This window comes from Glycine max, chromosome 16 (assembly GCF_000004515.6).
Source record: "Glycine max cultivar Williams 82 chromosome 16, Glycine_max_v4.0, whole genome shotgun sequence".
Taxonomy (NCBI): Eukaryota; Viridiplantae; Streptophyta; class Magnoliopsida; order Fabales; family Fabaceae; genus Glycine; species Glycine max.
Window position 1 is genome coordinate 847964 of NC_038252.2, and position 20148 is coordinate 868111.

Sequence of the window (20148 nt, forward strand, 5' to 3'; positions counted from 1 at the left end):
AATTTTCAAGGATATTCACAATTAAAGCAATGAAAATGACATAGAAGCAAGCTAGGACTCAAAGATGAAACTTAGAATGTCTCTAGAGTAGAGTAAAAAAAACTGAAAAACAAATAGACTCAGCAAACTCTAGCTCTGGCACTTGTCTTCACACTAATTTGAATTGAAATTTGCAATTATAGAATAAATTTTGAGCCAAAACAACAAGCACACTTCCCTTTCACTTTTTTTTTCCTGGATACTGATTATTCTGCAAACTTGTGTGATTTTTATTATTTTTTCCTTTTACCCAAATCACTTGGTTCTTTTTTTATAACTTTTCTCAAGATGTCTAGAAAATTCAGTAAAAAGTTCAGCTCAAAATTCGAAGTAACCAATTCTCAGTAATTTTTACAAGTTTGTATGTGCAAGTTGCCAGCACCAGCGATTTTTTTTAAGCATGGTATATTGATTGCCTTGGGCTTACTTTCAAGGGGGGGGGGGGGGGAGGGGGTTCTTATTTTCATTTTGTAAAGGGTAACTTTTAAGGCCTAAATGTTGTGGACTTTTTTGGTTGGAAACGAGTAAGTTATGTAGGGGAAGATTTTTTTTTTTTTTAATGATCAACTTGTTTTTGTATTTTTGTGGAAGCTGGTGATTCTAGTTTCATTGGGAATTCTAGGCTGGGGTGTTATGTGTGCTTGACTGTTTTTTTTTTTTTTTAGGCAAATATTAGTTTGTTAGTTTTTGTTAGCAGGGATTCCAACACTCGACCTATCCCTCCCTTCCTTCACCCTTTACCACTAAGTCAACCTTATATCTCCTGCGTGACTGTTGTTTTAGTCATTATTAGGTGTGGAGGGAAGGGAAGAGACACGATTTTGACTGACAAATCAAAAAAATTCATGCTTCCAACATGTCATTAGGGAACTGAGTAGTGACAAGTAGCTTAAATGCGAGCGTGAGGTGATAATGATAATATTCAGCTGCTGGATGTATGAAAACTGAAAAGAAAAAAATGGTAATGATACAGGGAATATGATTAGCTTGATATTCTAGAGCCTCTAGTGTAACTTAATTAAGAACTATGAGAAACCGTAGAACATGGAAACAAATAGACATGCTTGGTATTTGATGTAATCCTAAGAGATAATTTTTATAACATGTATGGTAAGAAGGGAAATCCCAATGTTTGACTTCCTTTTATTTCCTTCAATTTGGAAGGAAGACCCAAAAAGACTATAAGAGAGGTTATCAAAAAGGATCTCGAACTCAATGGTTTGGATAGAAGTATGGTACTTGATAGAACATTATGGCGGAAGTTGATCCATGTAGCCGACCCCACCTAGTGGGATAAGGCGTGGTTGTTGTTGTTGTTGTTGGATTTTGTGTATCATTGTTATCCACCGCTCTACATAGTGTTATTCTTCCTCAATTCTACTGTAATATTGGTATTGCCAATTAAATGGGACCTATGATTATCATTGTCCTCTATAGTTGTTATACCTCTTAATGCCAGAAAACTATAGTCATTCCTGCAAAAGTGAACACATAAGAATATTGTTACTGTTTCTTTTAAATTATAATGTGTGATTGAATAGCTTTGATGTTACTTTGCTTTTTGCATATTTATCATACAAGTCTTTCTGAGGGATTTGGGCTAGATATTGTTCAAAAGCAGTGAAAATCAGTTGGGTGTGGTAAATCATTCTGAGTTTTCATTGGAGGTGAAGCTGATTTTGTATTTTGTGCAAATTTGTGTGGCCTGACACTATTTATTTCTTGTAGAGAAACTTCTTGTATTGCTGAGAGATGGTAGAAAGCTCATGGGGACACTTCGCTCTTTTGATCAATTTGGTACCAACTTCTCCTTAAATTATGTGAAGTTTTGACATGCTATAGGTTGAGTTTCTAAAATTTCCCATCAATAATATGCAGCCAATGCAGTTCTTGAGGGTGCTTGTGAGAGAGTTATTGTTGGTGATCTGTATTGTGACATCCCTTTAGGTCTCTATGTGATCCGTGGGGAAAATGTTGTTCTAATTGGTGAGCTGGTAAGTTTACTGATTATTTCCCTTTGCATCTAAAAATATTTTCTACTTTTCAATCTTAGTTTTACAATCACGTGTCTTTCAACTTTTAGGACTTGGAGAGGGAGGAACTTCCCGAACATATGACACGTGTTTCTACCGCAGAAATCAAGAGGGTAAATATTCCTTAATTGTTTCTTTATTTAATTGATCTTCTTTGTGTCTACTTTCTGTCTCCGTATTTTCCCCTCATTTTAGTAAAAATAATGCTATGTTGTGACCCGGACATTCATGGTAAAATGTCAAGGCACCCATCATTGTTGTAATTTCATTACATTTATATATAAAGCGTGTGGGAATGAAACTGATTGTGTATATTTGTTTCTGATATCTATTAATCCTTTTGTAAGTACACATGATGAGCATGAAAAAGTGGACAGACTAAGGCTTCATTTGGATGGGCCTATAATAAATGCTACTCGTCCTGGCCATATTCCTTGATTGGTCTTAATGATAAGATAGCATATTGTATTCATTGTAATGTTTCTGTGTTCTGATTATTAGTAAACAGCTCCATAGTTTGCTGTTTAACTGATAATACCCTATTATACCCTTATAGGGCAGAGTACCCCTCTGACATGGTTTCAAATACTCTAAGAAGAAAAGGAAATCTCAATATTATAATTATGCAGAAAAATGTCCCCAATGTTTGATGGTCTATTTACAAACCCAACATAACTAGACACCCTAATTGATAAATTCTCTAAATAACAAATAATTTCAAATCAAAAGCCAGTATTTGAAAATTAAAATCCTAAAACTATCACTGCATAAAATTTTTACACACACTCTTTGGAATAACAAACTAACACATTTAGCTTCTCTATCAAACTGATTTTGGCTTGTGCATAAATTAATGGAAAAGCTTAATTCATTTTATCTTATTTTCTTCACCTATCAGTGTGTTTAATGGGAAATTTATCCAGACAAAACTTATATCATTTACTTACATATTTGGTCCATTGCTTTTCTGCTATGATTTGGAATTAGTTGCCGGTGTAGTCATATAATTTACTTTTATTTAAGCAACAATTCACTTTTGTAGACTTGTGAAATTTTCTATTTTTAAATTGAACTGTGATTTTGTAGGCACAGAAAGCAGAAAGGGAGGCTTCAGATCTGAAAGGGACTATGAGGAAAAGAATGGAATTCCTTGACTTTGACTAGTCAACTCTCACTCACCCTTCACCTTCCCGTCCGCAAATATTACAGCGGCTGTTCTTCAGATATTTTGTTTTGTTTTTCTCTGCTATTGTTGCCTTTCATGGGAGGGTTGAATATTCTTGAATTTTCTTGTAATATTAGCCCCTGGAATCAATACTATCATTCATTTGCTTTAAAAAAAGTTGATAATTAATATATCATGATTTCAATTCGTAAACGACATTCTGATTAGGGGATGATAGGCTTCAAATTGTGCAAAATAGTTATGTTTTAAGCTCAATGTTTTTGCAACCTTATATTCAACGGGGCTATATAATGCTATGTTTATAACCGTGAAGTACTCTAATTACTTCATTTCGCTATGAATGGAGTGTTTAGCAGGATAATTGTTTTAAGACTCATTTATATATAAATATTTTGAATATATAGACTAAATTATAATTAAAATTTATAATAATTATTTTTTAACTATTAATTTTTTAAATTATTAAAATTTAGTTTAGAAATGAAGATAAAAATGATAGGTGAAAAGTGATAAGAGGTAAAGAAATTTTAAAAAATGCTTTCATTGAGAAAATATAAAACAATCACGTTGAAAAATAATTTCTTAAAGTACTTTCATTCAACATAAACTATTCTAATTTATATGAGAAAAAAAGTATTTAAACACTGGAATCCAAATGACACCTTGAGAGATAATGAGAAGAGAAAAATATAGATATTATAGATTATGTGAAGTAATATAGAAGGAGAGATTGAGAAAAATTAGGAGTGTTGATTGAATGTTTTATATTTTTACGGGTGTCTAAATATTATTACTTTTTACATAAAGAGAACTTTTGAAAATTTAAAATTGAGAATGTTAAATTTCAAATTTAATATTTCTGAGAAAAAGGTAGACAATATTAGAAAAAAAGTTAATTTTTTTTATTTTATTGATAGGATAAAATATAATAATATCAGCTACATGTCCTCAAATTTATCAAGGTAGAAGGGCTAAAGATTGTCCTCCAAACAAAATATTTTTTCTATTTGCCTATCTACCATAGATGTACAAAAGGATTTAACAAAAATCCAATCTTCAACGATGAATTTATAGAAATGAATTGTGAAAATTTAACATGTGAAAGAAAATAGACCACTGACATGTCTTAGAGTAGATATCAAATTCATCTCTAATCAAAGGAAGTAATGTCTGTAATCTCTATCCATAATCTATCATCCTGGTTTCTAATCAATAATCATTATCCTCAGTTGTCCTTCTCCTCCTGTGGCAGTTGTCCTTTCGTGGTTCTTCTTCATCCATGAAAGCAAACAAGGCCTGCGAGATGTTGTTATCCAACTTCTTCCGATGCAACCTTGATTTTGTTTTCTTCAGCGGCCCGTTTAGAGCTTGCTTTTCCTTAAATCCTTTTGCACCCTCCAAATCAAATGTATTAAGAAAAGCTATTTTTTTCTTCTTTGGTGTTTTAATATCAAAATGCAATTCCTTAGTCATCATAGTCTGCAATGGATAGTATAATTACCAATTAGAATAATCAAATTACAAGCACATCAATAATGCAATTAATCATGTGCCACTGATACATACCGCTTCTCTAATTGTTTTTGACACATGAAAAAGCTCTTTCAAATCTTCATGGTTCACTCCACACAACACTTGAACCTGCAATTAAGAAAAACACATTTAAAAACAAAAACTTGACAATAGTCCAAACCTAAGCTTGAAATTCACTCAAACAAAACCTAGAGAATTCTCTAATTACCAAGAATATCCTGAAGAAGGAATTCAATGAGAGACTTCTCAGAATTGAGAGAAATTATGCCAGTGCACGTTCTCTTCAATTGAGGAGAAACTTCCACATCATTGTAGCTCCCTTAGCTCCCTGTACTCAAATGGTGTGACATCTTCTTGTAGCTCATGCTGATCAAGTTTTCATCTCCCATTGTGGTAGTCTAGTAGCCAGAGTGGTTGCCACCAAGCCTGAGAAGAAGAAGGTCTAAACCTACTTCATCAAGTTCACTAAGATCTTGTTGTCCCACACGAATGCTTGGCCAAGGACTCATTGTTTAATGTTTACAACAACATCCCTTATTTCAAGCATCAATATTGAGGGTTAATGTAATATATAAGAGTGTCAATATAATTTTCAAACATTAAGTATGTAAACATAAGAATTAAAAAAATAACAATATTATGTGTAATTAGAAAAAACAACTCAGGCACTTCGAGAGTGTAATTTGCTCCAATGCATAGATTGGTAAAATGAAATGAAAAATAAATAAATTAAAATAATGTAATAAAAATATAAAATCCACTTAAATTTTTTAAAAATTTTCCTTTCTTTTTCCCCTACCAAAATGACCATAAAGAAAACTACAGTCAACACCTAAAAACAGTAAGAAAATGACCATTTTTCTCTTTACTATTATTAGTGTCTTCTGAATTTTAGGAGTGATAAACTGATAATATCAGTAGCTAGAGAAATTACGGTAAACACCCAAAATACAGTACGAAAATGACCATTTTTCTATTTTATTTGTACTATTAATATATATAGACACCGACACCTCTATCTGTCATTTATATCAGTAACTAGAAAACAAGAAAAATGCGGAGAGAATCCAGTGAGTAATATAAAAATCACTAATTTCATTCAATTAAAATAAAACACATCACAGAAATTAAATTGTGTCAGTGTCATAATACGCCAGACTAATTTTATAACAAAATTTTAATTACAGTAGAAATATAATATTTCCTACGGTATTTCTTACATAAACACACGCTATATAGTATATTATGCGGTAATCCTAAAGCAACAAATCAAATGCTAATATGTATGGAAATGATTTATTTAACCATAAAATTTACGTTGGATTCCACCGTTCTCAAACTCAACGGATTGAAAAACACTGTATCTGATTACCTCAAAGGACATACAGACACACTACACATTCTTCTCGTATACAAAAACCTCAATCTTCACAAATTCAACACTTTTTTTTTTCTTGTCTCTCCGTAGATCTACTTTCTCTCTCTCTCTCTGAAAAATGCGTGGGGTCTCGCTTCTGGCGTTTCTGCTTCTGCTATCCCTCTGCGCCGAAGCTTCTGTTCACGACTACAGAGGGGAGAAATTCGCCGCCAAAGGTAACGCCTTTGTCGTCCATGGAGGCAGCGAAGGAATTTACGCTTCTGCCCCCAACCTCACCGACGCTTATCCGCCGCCAAATCCCGACTCTTACATACGGTTATTTTCACTTCACCCTTCAATTTCGTATCTGGGTTTTCTTAAAGCACTCCCCTTTAAGCTTTCTCTTCATTGTTCATTGCATTTCATTGTGTGACCTCGCTAGATTCAGAATTGTTTCATGTCTGTTTGTGTGAAAAATGTTACTGACACGTTTAGGAGGTTTGTCGAATTTCTGCATTCAGCTTTCAGTGTAGTGGGTGTGAGGTTCTTGGTAAAAAGTTGCAATTTTTAATTGTTGTAGTAGATGTCCTTAATTCACTTCAATGCGTGAGTAGAATGTACAATTTTACTTGTCAGATTTGAAAAGTGAAGTTGTTAGGATACTCATAGGATTTCCACAAGTTTGGTGAGAAGTTGAAAACCGTTTTTCTTGTGGCTGTGAATCCTGAAGGATTATAATTACCACTGGTTTTGTTTGGAACTGTGTTGGTAGTTATGCTGATGTTTTGGTTCTGTTTTTTGTAATGTGAAAATCAGGTTTGAAAGGATTACATTTCGGAGAAACAAGGAGTTGTCTAACTTTAGCTCGTGGCCGATTCAAGCTGTTGTTTTTGAAGTTGAAGATAGAGAGACAATTGGTGGTTCGGCCTATGGGGGTCAAAGGGCTGTCTGCTGCACTGGTGATCTAGCGAAACTTGGTGTGTGTGCTGAAGGACAGGTCATTTACCGCCCTTCTGTGGAGAATCCTGATTGGCCTCAAGTTTTTGGTGTCTCTTTTGAAATGGACGATGAAGTAGCAGTGCTGCCGTTGAAATCTATACAAATCACAAAAACTGGGATGTATAACTTGTATTTCATCCATTGCGATACGAGGCTTAAAGAATTGGTTGTTGAAGGGAAAACTGTATGGAAAAATCCCTCTGGTTATCTACCTGGTAGAATGGCGCCTATGAAAGTTTTCTACCAATTCATGTCTTTTGCGTATGTACTGCTTGGGATCTTTTGGTTCTCTCAATATGCTAGATTTTGGAAGGAAGTATTTCCCCTGCAGAACTGCATTACCGCAGTGATAACCCTAGGCATGTTTGAGATGGCTCTGTGGTACTTTGACTATGCTGAATTCAGTGAGACTGGAATCAGGCCAACTGGGACAACCATATGGGCAGTCACCTTTGGTACTGTTAAGCGGACATTCGCACGTTTGGTCATTTTATTGGTTTCAATGGGCTATGGTGTTGTGAGACCTACCCTTGGTGGGCTCACGTCAAAGGTGGTTATGCTTGGAGGAACCTTCTTTATTGCATCTGAAGTTCTTGAATTGGTAGAAAATGTTGGTGCAGTAAGTGATCTTTCTGGAAAGGCAAAACTGTTCTTGGTTCTTCCTGCTGCAGTATTGGATGTGTTCTTCATTCTTTGGATTTTCACTTCACTCTCTGCAACTTTAACTAAGCTTCAGGTATTCATCTGTTATGGTTGTACTTGTCACAGTATTGTTTATTCCATGAAAATCACGTGAGCCTTTCTTCTGTCTCATATAAAATTAGTTTTTTTCTCGTAAATGAGACATAAACAGTTTTCCTTTGTTAGTTTTTATTTAAAGCATTTTATGATAGCGGTTGGCAGGAGGAGTATTATTTTGGTTTGTTTTCTGAATTTTATAGAAATATGAACAGCATGGCAGTATTTGTGATATAGTTATCCAGTAAGAGAGACTGCCATAAAAAATTTACTGCTACCTTTGTAACTAATAAATCAGGATAGAAAGGCAGATAAGCTATATTTTAGTTATGTGCTTGAAGTAATCAAGGAGCATGGAGAGGTCATTACACAACTCTCCCATGGTATGTCATCAGTTTGGATATTTTTTGTTTAATAATCCATGGTTTTGTTACGTATTTCTGGAGGAAAATAACAAGCCAATTTATCGTGTTCTTTCAACAGTAAAATAACGGGATATTCCTTCCTTCCAAACTTGATGTGTAAAACCCTGATGATCTTATTTTATGAATTATATTTTGCTATATAGCTTTTGTGTACAAATTAGGCTGATTGTCTTAGACTTTTGCTATGATTCTGCACAATGTAATGTTACGACTGATAATTCACTGTCATGTCTTTTATTATGACTATCCAAAAATTGACCCTTCTGTTCTTATGTAATGTAACAGACCAGAAGGATGATGATAAAATTGGATATTTACAGGAAGTTCACTAATGCTTTGGCTGCAGCTGTGCTTGTATCAGTGGGCTGGATATGTTATGAGGTAATTCACAATCACAGGCATAAACATATTTCAATTGCTTTGCATGTTATCTGGGCCTAATTATCATATAGTTGGATCAAGGTCATTTTGTCTACGCAATCAGGGGATTCAGATGCTATAAACAAATTAAAATGAGTTTTAAAAGTTTTGATCAAGAATAGAGCAGGAAATGTGTTACAGAATAGATGTTATTTGCATGTTTATTAATTTAATACATCACTCAATTTTACATATTTCAAGTGCTTATTTTTCTACTTTCTCTTTCAGCTTTATTTCAAATCAAATGATGTATACAACGAGCAGTGGCAGAACGCGTGGATCATTCCAGCCTTTTGGCAAGTTCTGTCTTACTCTCTCCTGTGTGTTATCTGCATTCTTTGGGCACCATCTCAAAGTGCAACACGGTAAAAATTCCGTCTCTCTCTCTCTCTAAGTTCTTCCATTATCAATCTTTATTCTTTAATGCCTGCAAAAGCAAAGTTAGCTTTTTCTTCTATGCTCTCTTTCCATATACATCATTTGTATCTCACTGTTGTTTCTGTTCTTGACAGATATGCCTACCGTGATGATGGCAGTGATGAGTTTGATAGGGATGAGACTACTTTAACACTCATAAAACCATCACCTATTTCTTCAAAAGATGTTCGAAGTGTGCCAGATGCTAGACCAGTGCAAAGCAGTAACGGGAATTCAAATGATGATTTAGAAGAAGACAAGAGAGAATAATAAACTTAGGATGTAGCTCTGATTCTATGCTTCCATTGTATCCCTCCTGAAAATTAGCTCCATGACTATTTTCCCTTTATTCTTTTATTTCCTTCATTAGTCTTTACTCTCACTTGATACTTTGTCACCAAATAGTTCCTTACGAGATTGGATTACTTGATAGAATTCTGTGTATTCCTGTGATGCCAGTGCACAAGAATATAATTTAGTCACTTTTTTTTACACATAATTTAGTGTCTGTTTACTAATACAAAGAACTTTTCTTCGATTATGCCATGTTATGTGTATTATGCATGTGCATGCATGCATACATGTGGGGACACTTAAAAGAACTTTTTCATTTTTAAGTTTCCAGCTGTATAGCACATATTAGTATTTTACTATTCAGTATTGATGAATGATGCTTTGACTCCATGGATTTTTATGTTTATTTTTTGAACAAGTTTAAAGGAGTGGACATTGTTGCACTTTAACTTTTAAGGATAGAGTTGAGTTGATACTGGTCAATAAAAATCATTTATCAATTAAAAACTATTTAGAGAGTTTAACTTATTGGTTTAACAAAATGTTAGTTATTATAATTTTTTTATATTTATTTTTTATTCTTACCAATAAAAAAACTGAATTGAAAATTTGCAACTTTTACAATGAATCCAGACTTTTATTTTCATATTATTATTAAATATTTTAATCTATAAAGCATACAATTAAATATTTATTTTATATAACTAAAATTTATAATAAATAAAATATTTTTGAATGAATTAAAATTAAAATAAATAATTAAATTTTTTTAATATTTAAATTATATTTTTTTATAAATAATTATAGTGTCATAATATTTTTAATTATTGATAATTTTTAAAATGAAGTTCAATATAGAAATAAGATGAAAAGGATAAATTGAAAGATAAAGTTTTTGTTAAAAGTTCTTATTTTGTTGAAAAAATTCTTAAAAGTATTTTCATTTAAAATAGTTATTTATATATATAGAAGATTTTACTTTTTTAGGACTAGAACAATTCAATTATTGGCCTATAAGGAGGAAGCAGTGTAAAACAATAGTCTCTCGAAGTCCTTTTCTTTTTGGTAAAGAAGATGTGCATATTCTTGAGAAAATATTACTTTTTTAAAAAGATTTCAGCGAACTTTTATTTGTAAATTAATTCAATACAAATAAGTGTTCTTAAGATTTCTTATTGTTCCTTACTTAAACGCGCTCCTATTTGGTTGTGAACTCGTTAACCCTGCTATTATAATTTCCTTAACCTTGGGACAATAAAATTGCTATGAAATATTTATACGTTTAATTGATTGTGAGCTTTTATTACAGAAAATTCTACTTTATAAAATTTGAATGTGTGGTGTCCTTTGCGAAGCATTTCATTTGTACCACACGTAGTGCTTCACCTTTTTCACGTAATTAACAAACTATGTAAAATCATTTATTACTACAATCATTTCCATAAATGAAAATAAAACGGTCTATAGTAGAACTATATAATTAGGGGTGTACTGGTGACCTGAACTTGAATTAACTTAAATTAATTCAAACAATTTAGATTTTATCATTTGTGTATTTGGATCAAAATCAAATTGATTAAAACTATATTAATGTATAGGTTGAGTCAGGAGTTTATATTTATAGATCCAATCAAAATCTCATCGGTCAAAACCAATAAAAATTTATAGAATTGCTTAATTTGACTTTAAAATTACTGAAATTGAGACTCAAAGTATTGAGACTATTAAGGCTGAAACTTCTTAAGCATTACTTTTAGGTACATTGTTACTTGTTTCACTTTTTTCATATTTATTTTTTCTATTATGTTTATAATAATAATGAATTATATTTTATTCATTTGTTTCAGTAAATCTATTTGTAACAAATCTAGTTGTATGAAAAATTAGTTTGTAGAAAATAATTATAATTTATATGATTATAATAAACTTCGTTGAAGGATATTTTGTTTTAATTTGTATTAAATCAATCAATTTTATTACTTTTAAATATTTGATAACACTGTGCTAGTTATATTGAATATTTGGATTAATCATGATATAGAATAGTAATTCTACCAAAAAAATTATATTTAAATGGATAACTCGTCAGTTCAAATGGAAACAAATCATTCATGAATTGATTGAATTAAGTTTAAAAAAATTATGAAAATTGAACCGAACCAAACTGATCAATTTGATTAAATTAGATCTTAAATTTAATCAAACCCGACCCAAATTGAACACTCATATATATATATATATATATATGAGCAATTGCTTTCGTTTCCATTCACGCATAACCTTATCTACGCAAATATGGAATCAAAAATAGCGATTTGATCTAGCTTCGTTGGCAGGGTCTGAAATTGTTTCTTGTTCATGATGTTGAATTGAACATAAGGAGATTATCTACGCAGAAGCAAAAATGGTGGCTAACAATACTTTTGCTAAAGGATCAAAATCCTGATCTTAACTTTTATCAGTTGGATCCATTGGCATTTAGCATTGTAGTCTCTAAAGCACCGAACTCAGAGATGTTTACCTATAAATTACACACCATTTGTTTTACTCTTTACTCATTGGAGAATGCTAATTAGTATCCTAAAGTCTCTTATAAGAAAATGTAACAATTTAATGTTACTAAAATACCCCATCATGATTTCAAATTTTCAATAAAATTCTTTTTTTTTAACCAAGATATCCTTGAAGGATAATTAAAAACTAATCTCTTAAAATATTAAGATTCATTTAAGTTCCATCTCCCAATAAAATAATGTTTATTGATTCTTATCTGTGTACTGTAAAAACTAACTCACTCTTACTGCTAAGTGAGGTAAAAAAAAATGATGTGATTAAAGTGGCGTGTAAATATTGTTGTTGTCCACCTCTTTATGTGGCAGTCCCAGCCGTCGAGGAAGAAACCAACCCTCTCCAAGGTCATTGCCGCCATTGAAATACAAAAAGTTAGGTGCTCTATATTGTTTTTGTTGCTCCATTCTGAATTTCTGACAAGTGTCCCTTTCTACTCATTACACCAATTATTCTTATCTTTACCAAAACTCATATCCCCTGAAGAACTACCAAGCTCTTCTAGTAACTAGTAATCTAGTTTTCTAGTGAGGAAGGGACTCGGAAGCTGCTTGGATGGGACAAGTCAAAACTGGCATGCGTAACAACAACACAAATATGAAAAGAAATTCTGGCCTTTTTTCCGTTAAAAGTGATAAGAATATGCTTACAAGGTTAGCATTCAAGTATAGAAACTTGGCCTTCTTTCAGAATGAGAAGCCTCAGTGCCTCACACAACCTTTCAATAAAACTGTAACACTTGTAATCAGTAAGTTAGTAGTAACTAATTGGACCATGAAAGCTAGAAGGAAAATTCACCATTAGCCAGCAATGATTATCCAATTACAAAAAATAAAGTGTGTCCCAGAATCGAAAGTAGTTCGAATCAGATCGCACGTTCGCACTTATAATGTGTACATAATACTTGCCACTTGGTCTTTCACCAAAGTCACAACATATCAGCAATTCCCATGTTGAGGTGAGTGCGTGCGCATTCATTTGATATTCTTCTGTTTTCCTTATGAATCTCTTGGATATAAGAAAGAAAAAAAAAAAAACAGAAGCTACGTGTGCCCAAAGGCGAAAGCTATCTAAGACTGAGATTTCAATTTGACAATGCATCTATTTAGTGCCAAAACTATCACATTGTATAAGAGTCATTTGAAGCTACAAAAGAAACAGCCCTTTTTCGACCGTAAGAGAAAATAAATTAAAAAAAACACACACACACAACAAATTCCAATATAAACAAATGAAACAAAAATCTAGAATGTGTTGAGAAATCAAATAAAGTGCTTACAGGCAGAGCAGCATTCAGGGTGAGGTAGCTACTTTGGCTTTTCATAAGCCACACCAATCTTCAACACCAGATAAGGGAAATCTTAATCTTTCTTCTCCTGAGAATCCTGGATCATTGTTGGAGCACCCACCCTAGAGCTTGAGCAATCTCAATTACCCGAACGCTCCAGTGAAAAAATTAAAAGAATATGTCCTAGCTTCTAAAGTTGCAAAACTCCATTTGACTTGACTCCACTAGTCCCATTGAATCCATCATTCAGATCTCCTTCTCAAGTGCTGGGAAACAGGAATCCCTTCGAAGAAGTCCAAAACAGCATACTCCAGGTCCTCCACAGAGTACTTGATGTAATTCTCCGGATGCCTCCCACTCTCAATGTAGCTCCTGAACCTCCCAAGAAACGACCTATACGCGGGAATGAGCTTCTCCGATATAGATATCCTCAGCTCCTCCCTGAGCTGTGAATCCGGTATCAACCAAACCGCCTGCGTCCTGTGAACCTCCTCAAACATGGAATTGAAAGTCTTAAACCTATCCCTGAGAGCACTCTTGGACACCCCGGATGAAAACCCCCCACTGGCATGCAACCCCTCGTCCCTCAAATAATACAACACCTTCACCCACGTCTCCCTCTGGTATCTCGTGGCAGCCTGCCGGAACTTCCCGGTGAGCTTCTTCAAGTAGTCATCCCCAATCATCTCCCTCAACTCGGAACTCCCTCTCACCTTCTGAACAATGTAGTGCACATTGTTCATGATAAAAAGGTGAGCCAGAGAAGCATCCCTGTAGTGCTTACTCTTCCCATCCAAGTTGAATTGCAAAATCACAATAATCCAAATCAAGTGAACATCCAAAGGTGTCTTCTCCTCATACTCACTCAAATCCATATCTGGTATCCCAACATCTCCCGAATACCTAGACCCCGTGGAGGGCTTCGACACTATAAGCTCATTCAAAGTAACCTTGTAATCAGAGATCAAACTTATGTAATTCATCACATACCGAGTCAAAGGGTGAATCGTTCCACCAGGAACAGGAACCCTAGAAGGTTCCTTCAGCACAGCGTTTTCGAATTCGGACAAAATCCCCCTCGCAGCCTCACCCAACCGCGACAAAATCTCCGCCGCCTGAACCCTAATCGACTCCGACGACTTCGAATCAAACACGACGTCGATATCCGGCATCAAATCCGTCAAGGCGTCATGCAAATCGAGAATCTTGAACAGCTTCTCCGGCGACCTACGGCTTATGCTAATCGCCTCGGCGAAGTTGAAGAGCTGAATCGCGGGACCTTTCACCGTCTCCATGAAGCAAGCGTCGTCGATGGAAGTTCCGACGCCGTCGAAGATTTGCTCGCAGAGCTTCTTCTCGCTCGCGAAGAGAGTTCTGACGCAGACCTTGGCGGCTTTTATCCAGCGTCTGATTTTGTTCTCGAGCTGCTCCCACTCGAGGCGCTGAACGTCTCCGATGCTGAGCTTTTCGATGTGGAGCTTGCGGAAGCTCGCGTCGACGGAGGATTTTCGAACGCTGCCGTAGACCTGGATGCACTCGCGGAGGTAGCCGGAGGAGAGCATGCGCTCGGCGATGCAGCGGAGGTCGTAGACGGCGTCGGAGGGGATCAGATCGATCTCGCGGATGCTGCTGGTGGAACGGTAACTGCTGCTGTTAACGGAGTTGACGGAGGAAACAGAAGAGTGAACAGAGGAAGCAGCGCCGTCACTGTTGAAACGGAGGAGAGGAGTGGTGGTGGTGGTGGTGTTAGTAGTTTCTGGCTCAGTTTCTGTTGAATCTTGTTCGAGGTTGGTGAGAGGGTGTTTTGGGGAAGAGGTGGAGGAAGGAAGAAGGTCTGGGAGGGTTTGGGAGGGATCGTCTTCGGAGGTGGAAGGGTCGAAGGGGATGGTGTGGGAGATGAGGATGTTGCGGAACTCGTCTTCTAAGCGGGCCATGGCAATCTGGATGGCGGAGTTGACTTTGTCGGAGGAGGAGACGGAGACGGAGGAGAGGGACCGTTGGATTTCGTCCACGGCTTGGAGGTAGAGATCGGCCTCATCGCGGTCCACGCCGCCGGAGAATATCATCTTGTCGCGGGCATCCTCCGACGCGGTGGAGTCCCAGCGCAGGATGATCTTCTCCGCCGTCTCAAGCGGGAGGCTCTCCATTATTAGAAAGTGAGAGAAAGAGAGAGAGTTTTGTTGGGTAAAATTGCGTTGCGTATGTGCAAAAAAATACTTGTCTTCTGCCCTGTGGGAGTGGGACATATCATTTTTTTAAAATGCCCGTCGTTCCAATCTTCACAGTACATTCCGGTCAGCCAATTTTGGTGTTCTCCTTTTAAAAAAAAAAATTAACCTTTTATACATGCTTTCAAATTTTCTATATATCTATCTCTGTGTATTATCGCGTTTTTCTTTTTCGGATAGATAAGATGCTCATAATGATTTCTTTTTTATATCCTTAATTTCCCCGAAGGGAAGGGGGTTGTAGGTAGGTAAAAAAAAAAAAAAAGTTTAAGTTGGATGTGAATTTTTTTCTTTGGACTAGTTTACGTTAGTTTCCCACTTTGTCTACTTGAAAAATAGTTGAGTTTACCACTTCCTCGTTCTTTTTCCTTTAGCAGACTGACACTAATGTGTTGTTGGCTTGGGTGCCCTAGAAGGTTGTTCTAGTAGTATATAATTCAATGGGCAACAAATTGAAAAAGAAGGAAATTAGGGAGTATTTAACCGGGGAGAAGTTTTTTTATACCCAGGAATGATGATTTCTATAAATCATGAATCTGGGAATGAAGACTAATAGACTATGTGGGTTGGCTCTATGGTCTCCTCAATAATCGCCACATGAATGAGGACCCAGTTGAGATGCTAGTTGCTTGCTACTATTGTTGTTTTTAGAAGTGATTGGCTGATTGACTCGTACATTCAACAAAAGGCCAGTTGCAGTCTGCAGGTACCCCTTCAACCCCACTCCACTATCAGCCACGAATATTTCTTAATTGGTAGGGAATACTTATACATTATCTCAATCATCACGTTGTGTGAGACAAAAATTAATAGTATAAAACCAATTAATTAAATCTTCTTTTATGAGATCAATTTGTATGGAGTTGTTTCGGCTTAAGTTTCTTTTTTTTATATATGGGTAAGTAATTGTACTATTCCACGGATATGAAAAATATACTCGATCTTCCAATTTAAGGCCACCAAATTGTATTTTAATTTCGTTCTCATTTTTCAATGTTTTAAGTCCATTTGTGCCTTTGCCTCAAAGCTAGAGGGTTGCAGATCCTCTCAAATTTTAAGCTGAGTCTAGCGGAGATACTGTTGTAGCTTTGAGACCGAAGTGCTTTGAACTTGGCATTGGCTGAAATAATAATTATTACCAAAATTAATAATTTTATCTACATAATCAGATAATAGTATAATTTTTTATATTATTAATATATTTTGATTAGATTTTTTGTTTCATTCCAAATATGAACAAGGTTTAGGACATTTTATTGTTTTGTTTTTTAAAGTCAAATTGTGATTTCTGTATCTAACTGTCCTTTAAAGTCATTTAATTGAAAGCGATTCTTAATTTAAAATGAAATTAGCTGTTAGCATCAATTATTATTAAATTAAGAAGATATACAACTCTTTATTGAATAGTGTGAGTTGAAAACATATTTAATTTTTACGAATAAAAAAATTCTTTATTAAATTTATTGGTCTTCTTCTACGTAAAAAAAAAAATAGTCTTTTTCCTATTAAATTGGTTCCGTTAAGTCATTAATTAATTGTTCTGGGCACTGGGTAGCGGTAGGCATAGTGTAGCAATCATAGCAGACGGTCATTATCAGAATCATTGAATTAGAGTCACGTCCTGTTGCCACGAATTTCCATTATGGCGTTACTAGTACCTTCTTATCCTTAATTTCTCTAAAAATTTAACAAGAAAAAAAAAGTTTAATAAGATCGGCTGCATATATAATACACTCAATAATAAATATGCATAATCATTAACAAACAACAAAACGTTTATCTCCATGGCCATACATGGCATACATTCAATAAAATTCAAGAGGCTAATTTTGTCGTGACATTTAAATTAATCAAAAGCTTTAATTTTTTTATGAAAGTTTACATTTATTTAAGAAAAAATGTAACTATGAAAGTTTATTTTCTTTTATAAAGAATGTGTCTATTTATAAAAATTGTAAGTATGAAATATATTTTTTTCTTTCGTAAAATGATGGGTATCTTTTCAGAGTTGTATCTTTTTCCTAAAAGACATAAAAAGATCTATATTTATAAAATGATTGTGAATTTCTATAAGAATTGTTTTTCTTGACCAAAAAACATAAGATGATGCATATATAAAATCAACCTGCACACACTGAGTTTTTGCATCTAAATTGCTTCATTTTTTACCTTGTACACAAAAAGAATCAAAGGAACTATTATTATTTAAATGACCATTGACAATAACTTTGATTGGGAATGTGCAAACCAAATCAAGGGATTTATTATATTCTAAACTTGATTTGTTATTACATTAAATTGCATCCATTTTCTGTATAGATTGATGGGGGTGAATCAAACTTAAACCTTAGAGTATCCCAATCGAGCACCAGGCCGGAAAGCAGTAATTTGTTAGAATTAGCACCGTGCTTGCATAGCAATTTCCATTACAGCGTCTCAAAAATGTTAATTTTGAGGTAACTGTTGTTTTCTAAAGCAACATTGCTAACTCAATAAAAAATTAAAAAAAAAAACACTATGAAATTATCATTACAATGTGTAGATGTGCTAAAAGCATTTTATTGAGATCCATTGGAAGCAATAAAAGAAAACTGCTCCATTGTAAAGATTTATTGCATAGAGTTACTTATATTGAGAAAAATAAAAGAAAATGATTCCCACGTGCGGATTTCATTGAAAATAATTGAGAGTTGTTGTAATGTAGATGTTCTTAGTGTTTCACACATGCCTCGGAGACTTGTGTTTTTTCTTTATTATTTGTTTTCTTTAATTTATTGTAGAACCATCAACACTAACTTTCCAAGTTCCAACACTTTAGGTTCAACAACATTCTAACAGCAATGATTGTAACTCTGAGCGTGCATGGTGATGACTTATGATATTGTGAAACTTGAAGTTTAGTGGTGAAACTTTTGTTTCTTAACAAAAAAATATATACTTCCTTCTTAAAATTTTGTAGGTGGTATGTGTCTTGAGCACTTTTAAGACCAGTAGATAGAGAAGATGAAATGTCCGTTAAAATTTGTGAGAAACACAAATGGAACAACGACGATTATATTTGCATGAGACACATTCTAAATATTGTATTTGTCACACAATTAAATATATATCAAAATTTTGGATTAGTCTATAGCCAATAAGAAACTTTGGAAAAAATTTAAAGCAAGGTACATGATGAAAAACACAACAAGAAATATCTTCTAGTCATTTTAAATATTCAACCTTATCTAATATTATTATTCTAAAAGCATCCTTTAAGTTGATTCAAATGTGTGTATCATCTTCAATAATTATGATTAAGGATGATTTTTTTAAGGAGCGATTAAGAATATTAAGAAATGTACGTAGTTCTTTTTTTATATATATGAAATGAAGAAAATTAAATGAACATAACTAACATCCTTAACATGTGTGAAATGACATACAATTAATATTTTAGCTTAATTAAGTCTGGAGGGAGTATGTATGAAAGCATAATTGTCTCATTTATCATTGACAACTTTTTCGTTAATGGAAAGACTATAAAAAGAGTCCAAAACACACAAAAAATAAAAATAAAAAATAAAAATCTCTTAAATAACTTGGTAATCACTTTCATTTGGAAGAAAATTATTGTAAATAAAATGATACGAAATGAACTATCTAATAAAAAAAAGACACAAGTATTGTAAAGTAATGGAGAAAGGAACATAGGATAAGTTCTCTAGGGAAAAAAAATTGAAAAAAATCTCGTGAGAACAATAATAAAAATGATAACGAGCAAAGGAAGAAGAAAGGTAGTTGTTACCATTGTGACAAATTGGGACATTTCAAAAATGAACGTAGGTTCTTGAAGAAGAAAATCAAAGAGAAGGAAACTAGATTAATAACAAAGCATAATCTTGTCATAGTAATTTTTTAAATTAATATGATAATTGATGTTGGATCATGATAGATAAACTTTCAGGCAACTTGTAAGAACAATTGAAGAGATGTCTTCAGAATAATCAATGAAAACGATGAAACTATTATATTTACGGAAAATGTTTATAGGTACTTCTTGTAACTCATTTGTTGCAACTCATTTCCGCTTGGTACTTCTTGTACCTTAATAAAGTTTATTTGACTGAAAAAAAAAAACTATCCCAGTCAAAGGCAAAGGCAAAGGGACACTGAAACTAGACACTTTGAGAAAAGTACTAACTCTAATTGATGCATACTATGTACGTACCGATCTTGGAAAGAATTAAGTTTTTGTACCATTACTTAATACGTACCTATAGGTTAAAGTCTATATTTGAGAGAGATAAGTTTATCCTTTCCAAAAGAAAAATGTTTATAGGTACCTTTGTGCGAACTTATTTAAACTCAATGTGATCAGTAATAATAGTAAGTCTATTTTTCTTATATTTTTGAGTCTTGTAATATATGGCATATTTAATTAGGACATGTAAATTTTTTTTAAAAAAAATGATATGATGAATTCATGTTTGATTCCTAAAAAAAATAGAATTTCTTATGCATGTAACTTGTATGTTAACTTTTTTTAGGAGAACTTGTATGTTAACTAAGATAACTAAACGCTCCTTTAAAAAGGTTGAGAGAAATTTTAATATAATGCATTTAATTCATACGTTTGTCATC

At 33.8% G+C, this 20148-nt stretch overlaps 4 protein-coding genes across 4 annotated transcripts; 2 read left to right on the forward strand and 2 right to left on the reverse strand.

Moving 5' to 3' along the window:
* Window positions 1–1685: 1685 nt before the first annotated feature.
* LOC100812441 (sm-like protein LSM1B) lies at window positions 1686–3450 on the forward strand. The gene is made up of 4 exons (XM_006598775.4): window positions 1686–1836; window positions 1918–2033; window positions 2123–2185; window positions 3159–3450. The coding sequence occupies exons 1-4, from the start codon at window positions 1806–1808 to the stop codon at window positions 3234–3236; spliced, it is 288 nt and encodes a 95-aa protein (XP_006598838.1). The 5' UTR covers window positions 1686–1805; the 3' UTR covers window positions 3237–3450.
* An 852-nt stretch (window positions 3451–4302) lies between these two features.
* On the reverse strand, window positions 4303–5300 carry LOC102665286 (F-box protein At1g61340). The gene is made up of 3 exons (XM_041010820.1): window positions 5244–5300; window positions 4825–4899; window positions 4303–4737 (listed from the first exon to the last, which is right to left on the reverse strand). Exons 1-3 carry the CDS (start codon window positions 5298–5300, stop codon window positions 4468–4470), a joined length of 402 nt encoding a protein of 133 aa, XP_040866754.1. The 3' UTR covers window positions 4303–4467.
* Window positions 5301–6059: 759 nt separating this feature from the next.
* Window positions 6060–9643, forward strand: LOC100806912 (transmembrane protein 87A). Its single transcript, XM_003547739.5, has 5 exons — window positions 6060–6484; window positions 6965–7883; window positions 8596–8691; window positions 8959–9095; window positions 9243–9643. Exons 1-5 carry the CDS (start codon window positions 6288–6290, stop codon window positions 9415–9417), a joined length of 1524 nt encoding a protein of 507 aa, XP_003547787.1. The 5' UTR covers window positions 6060–6287; the 3' UTR covers window positions 9418–9643.
* A 3470-nt stretch (window positions 9644–13113) lies between these two features.
* LOC100812980 (exocyst complex component EXO70A1) lies at window positions 13114–16135 on the reverse strand. Its single transcript, XM_003548321.5, has one exon. It carries the CDS (start codon window positions 15541–15543, stop codon window positions 13540–13542), a length of 2004 nt encoding a protein of 667 aa, XP_003548369.2. The 5' UTR covers window positions 15544–16135; the 3' UTR covers window positions 13114–13539.
* Between the last annotated feature and the right edge of the window lie 4013 nt (window positions 16136–20148).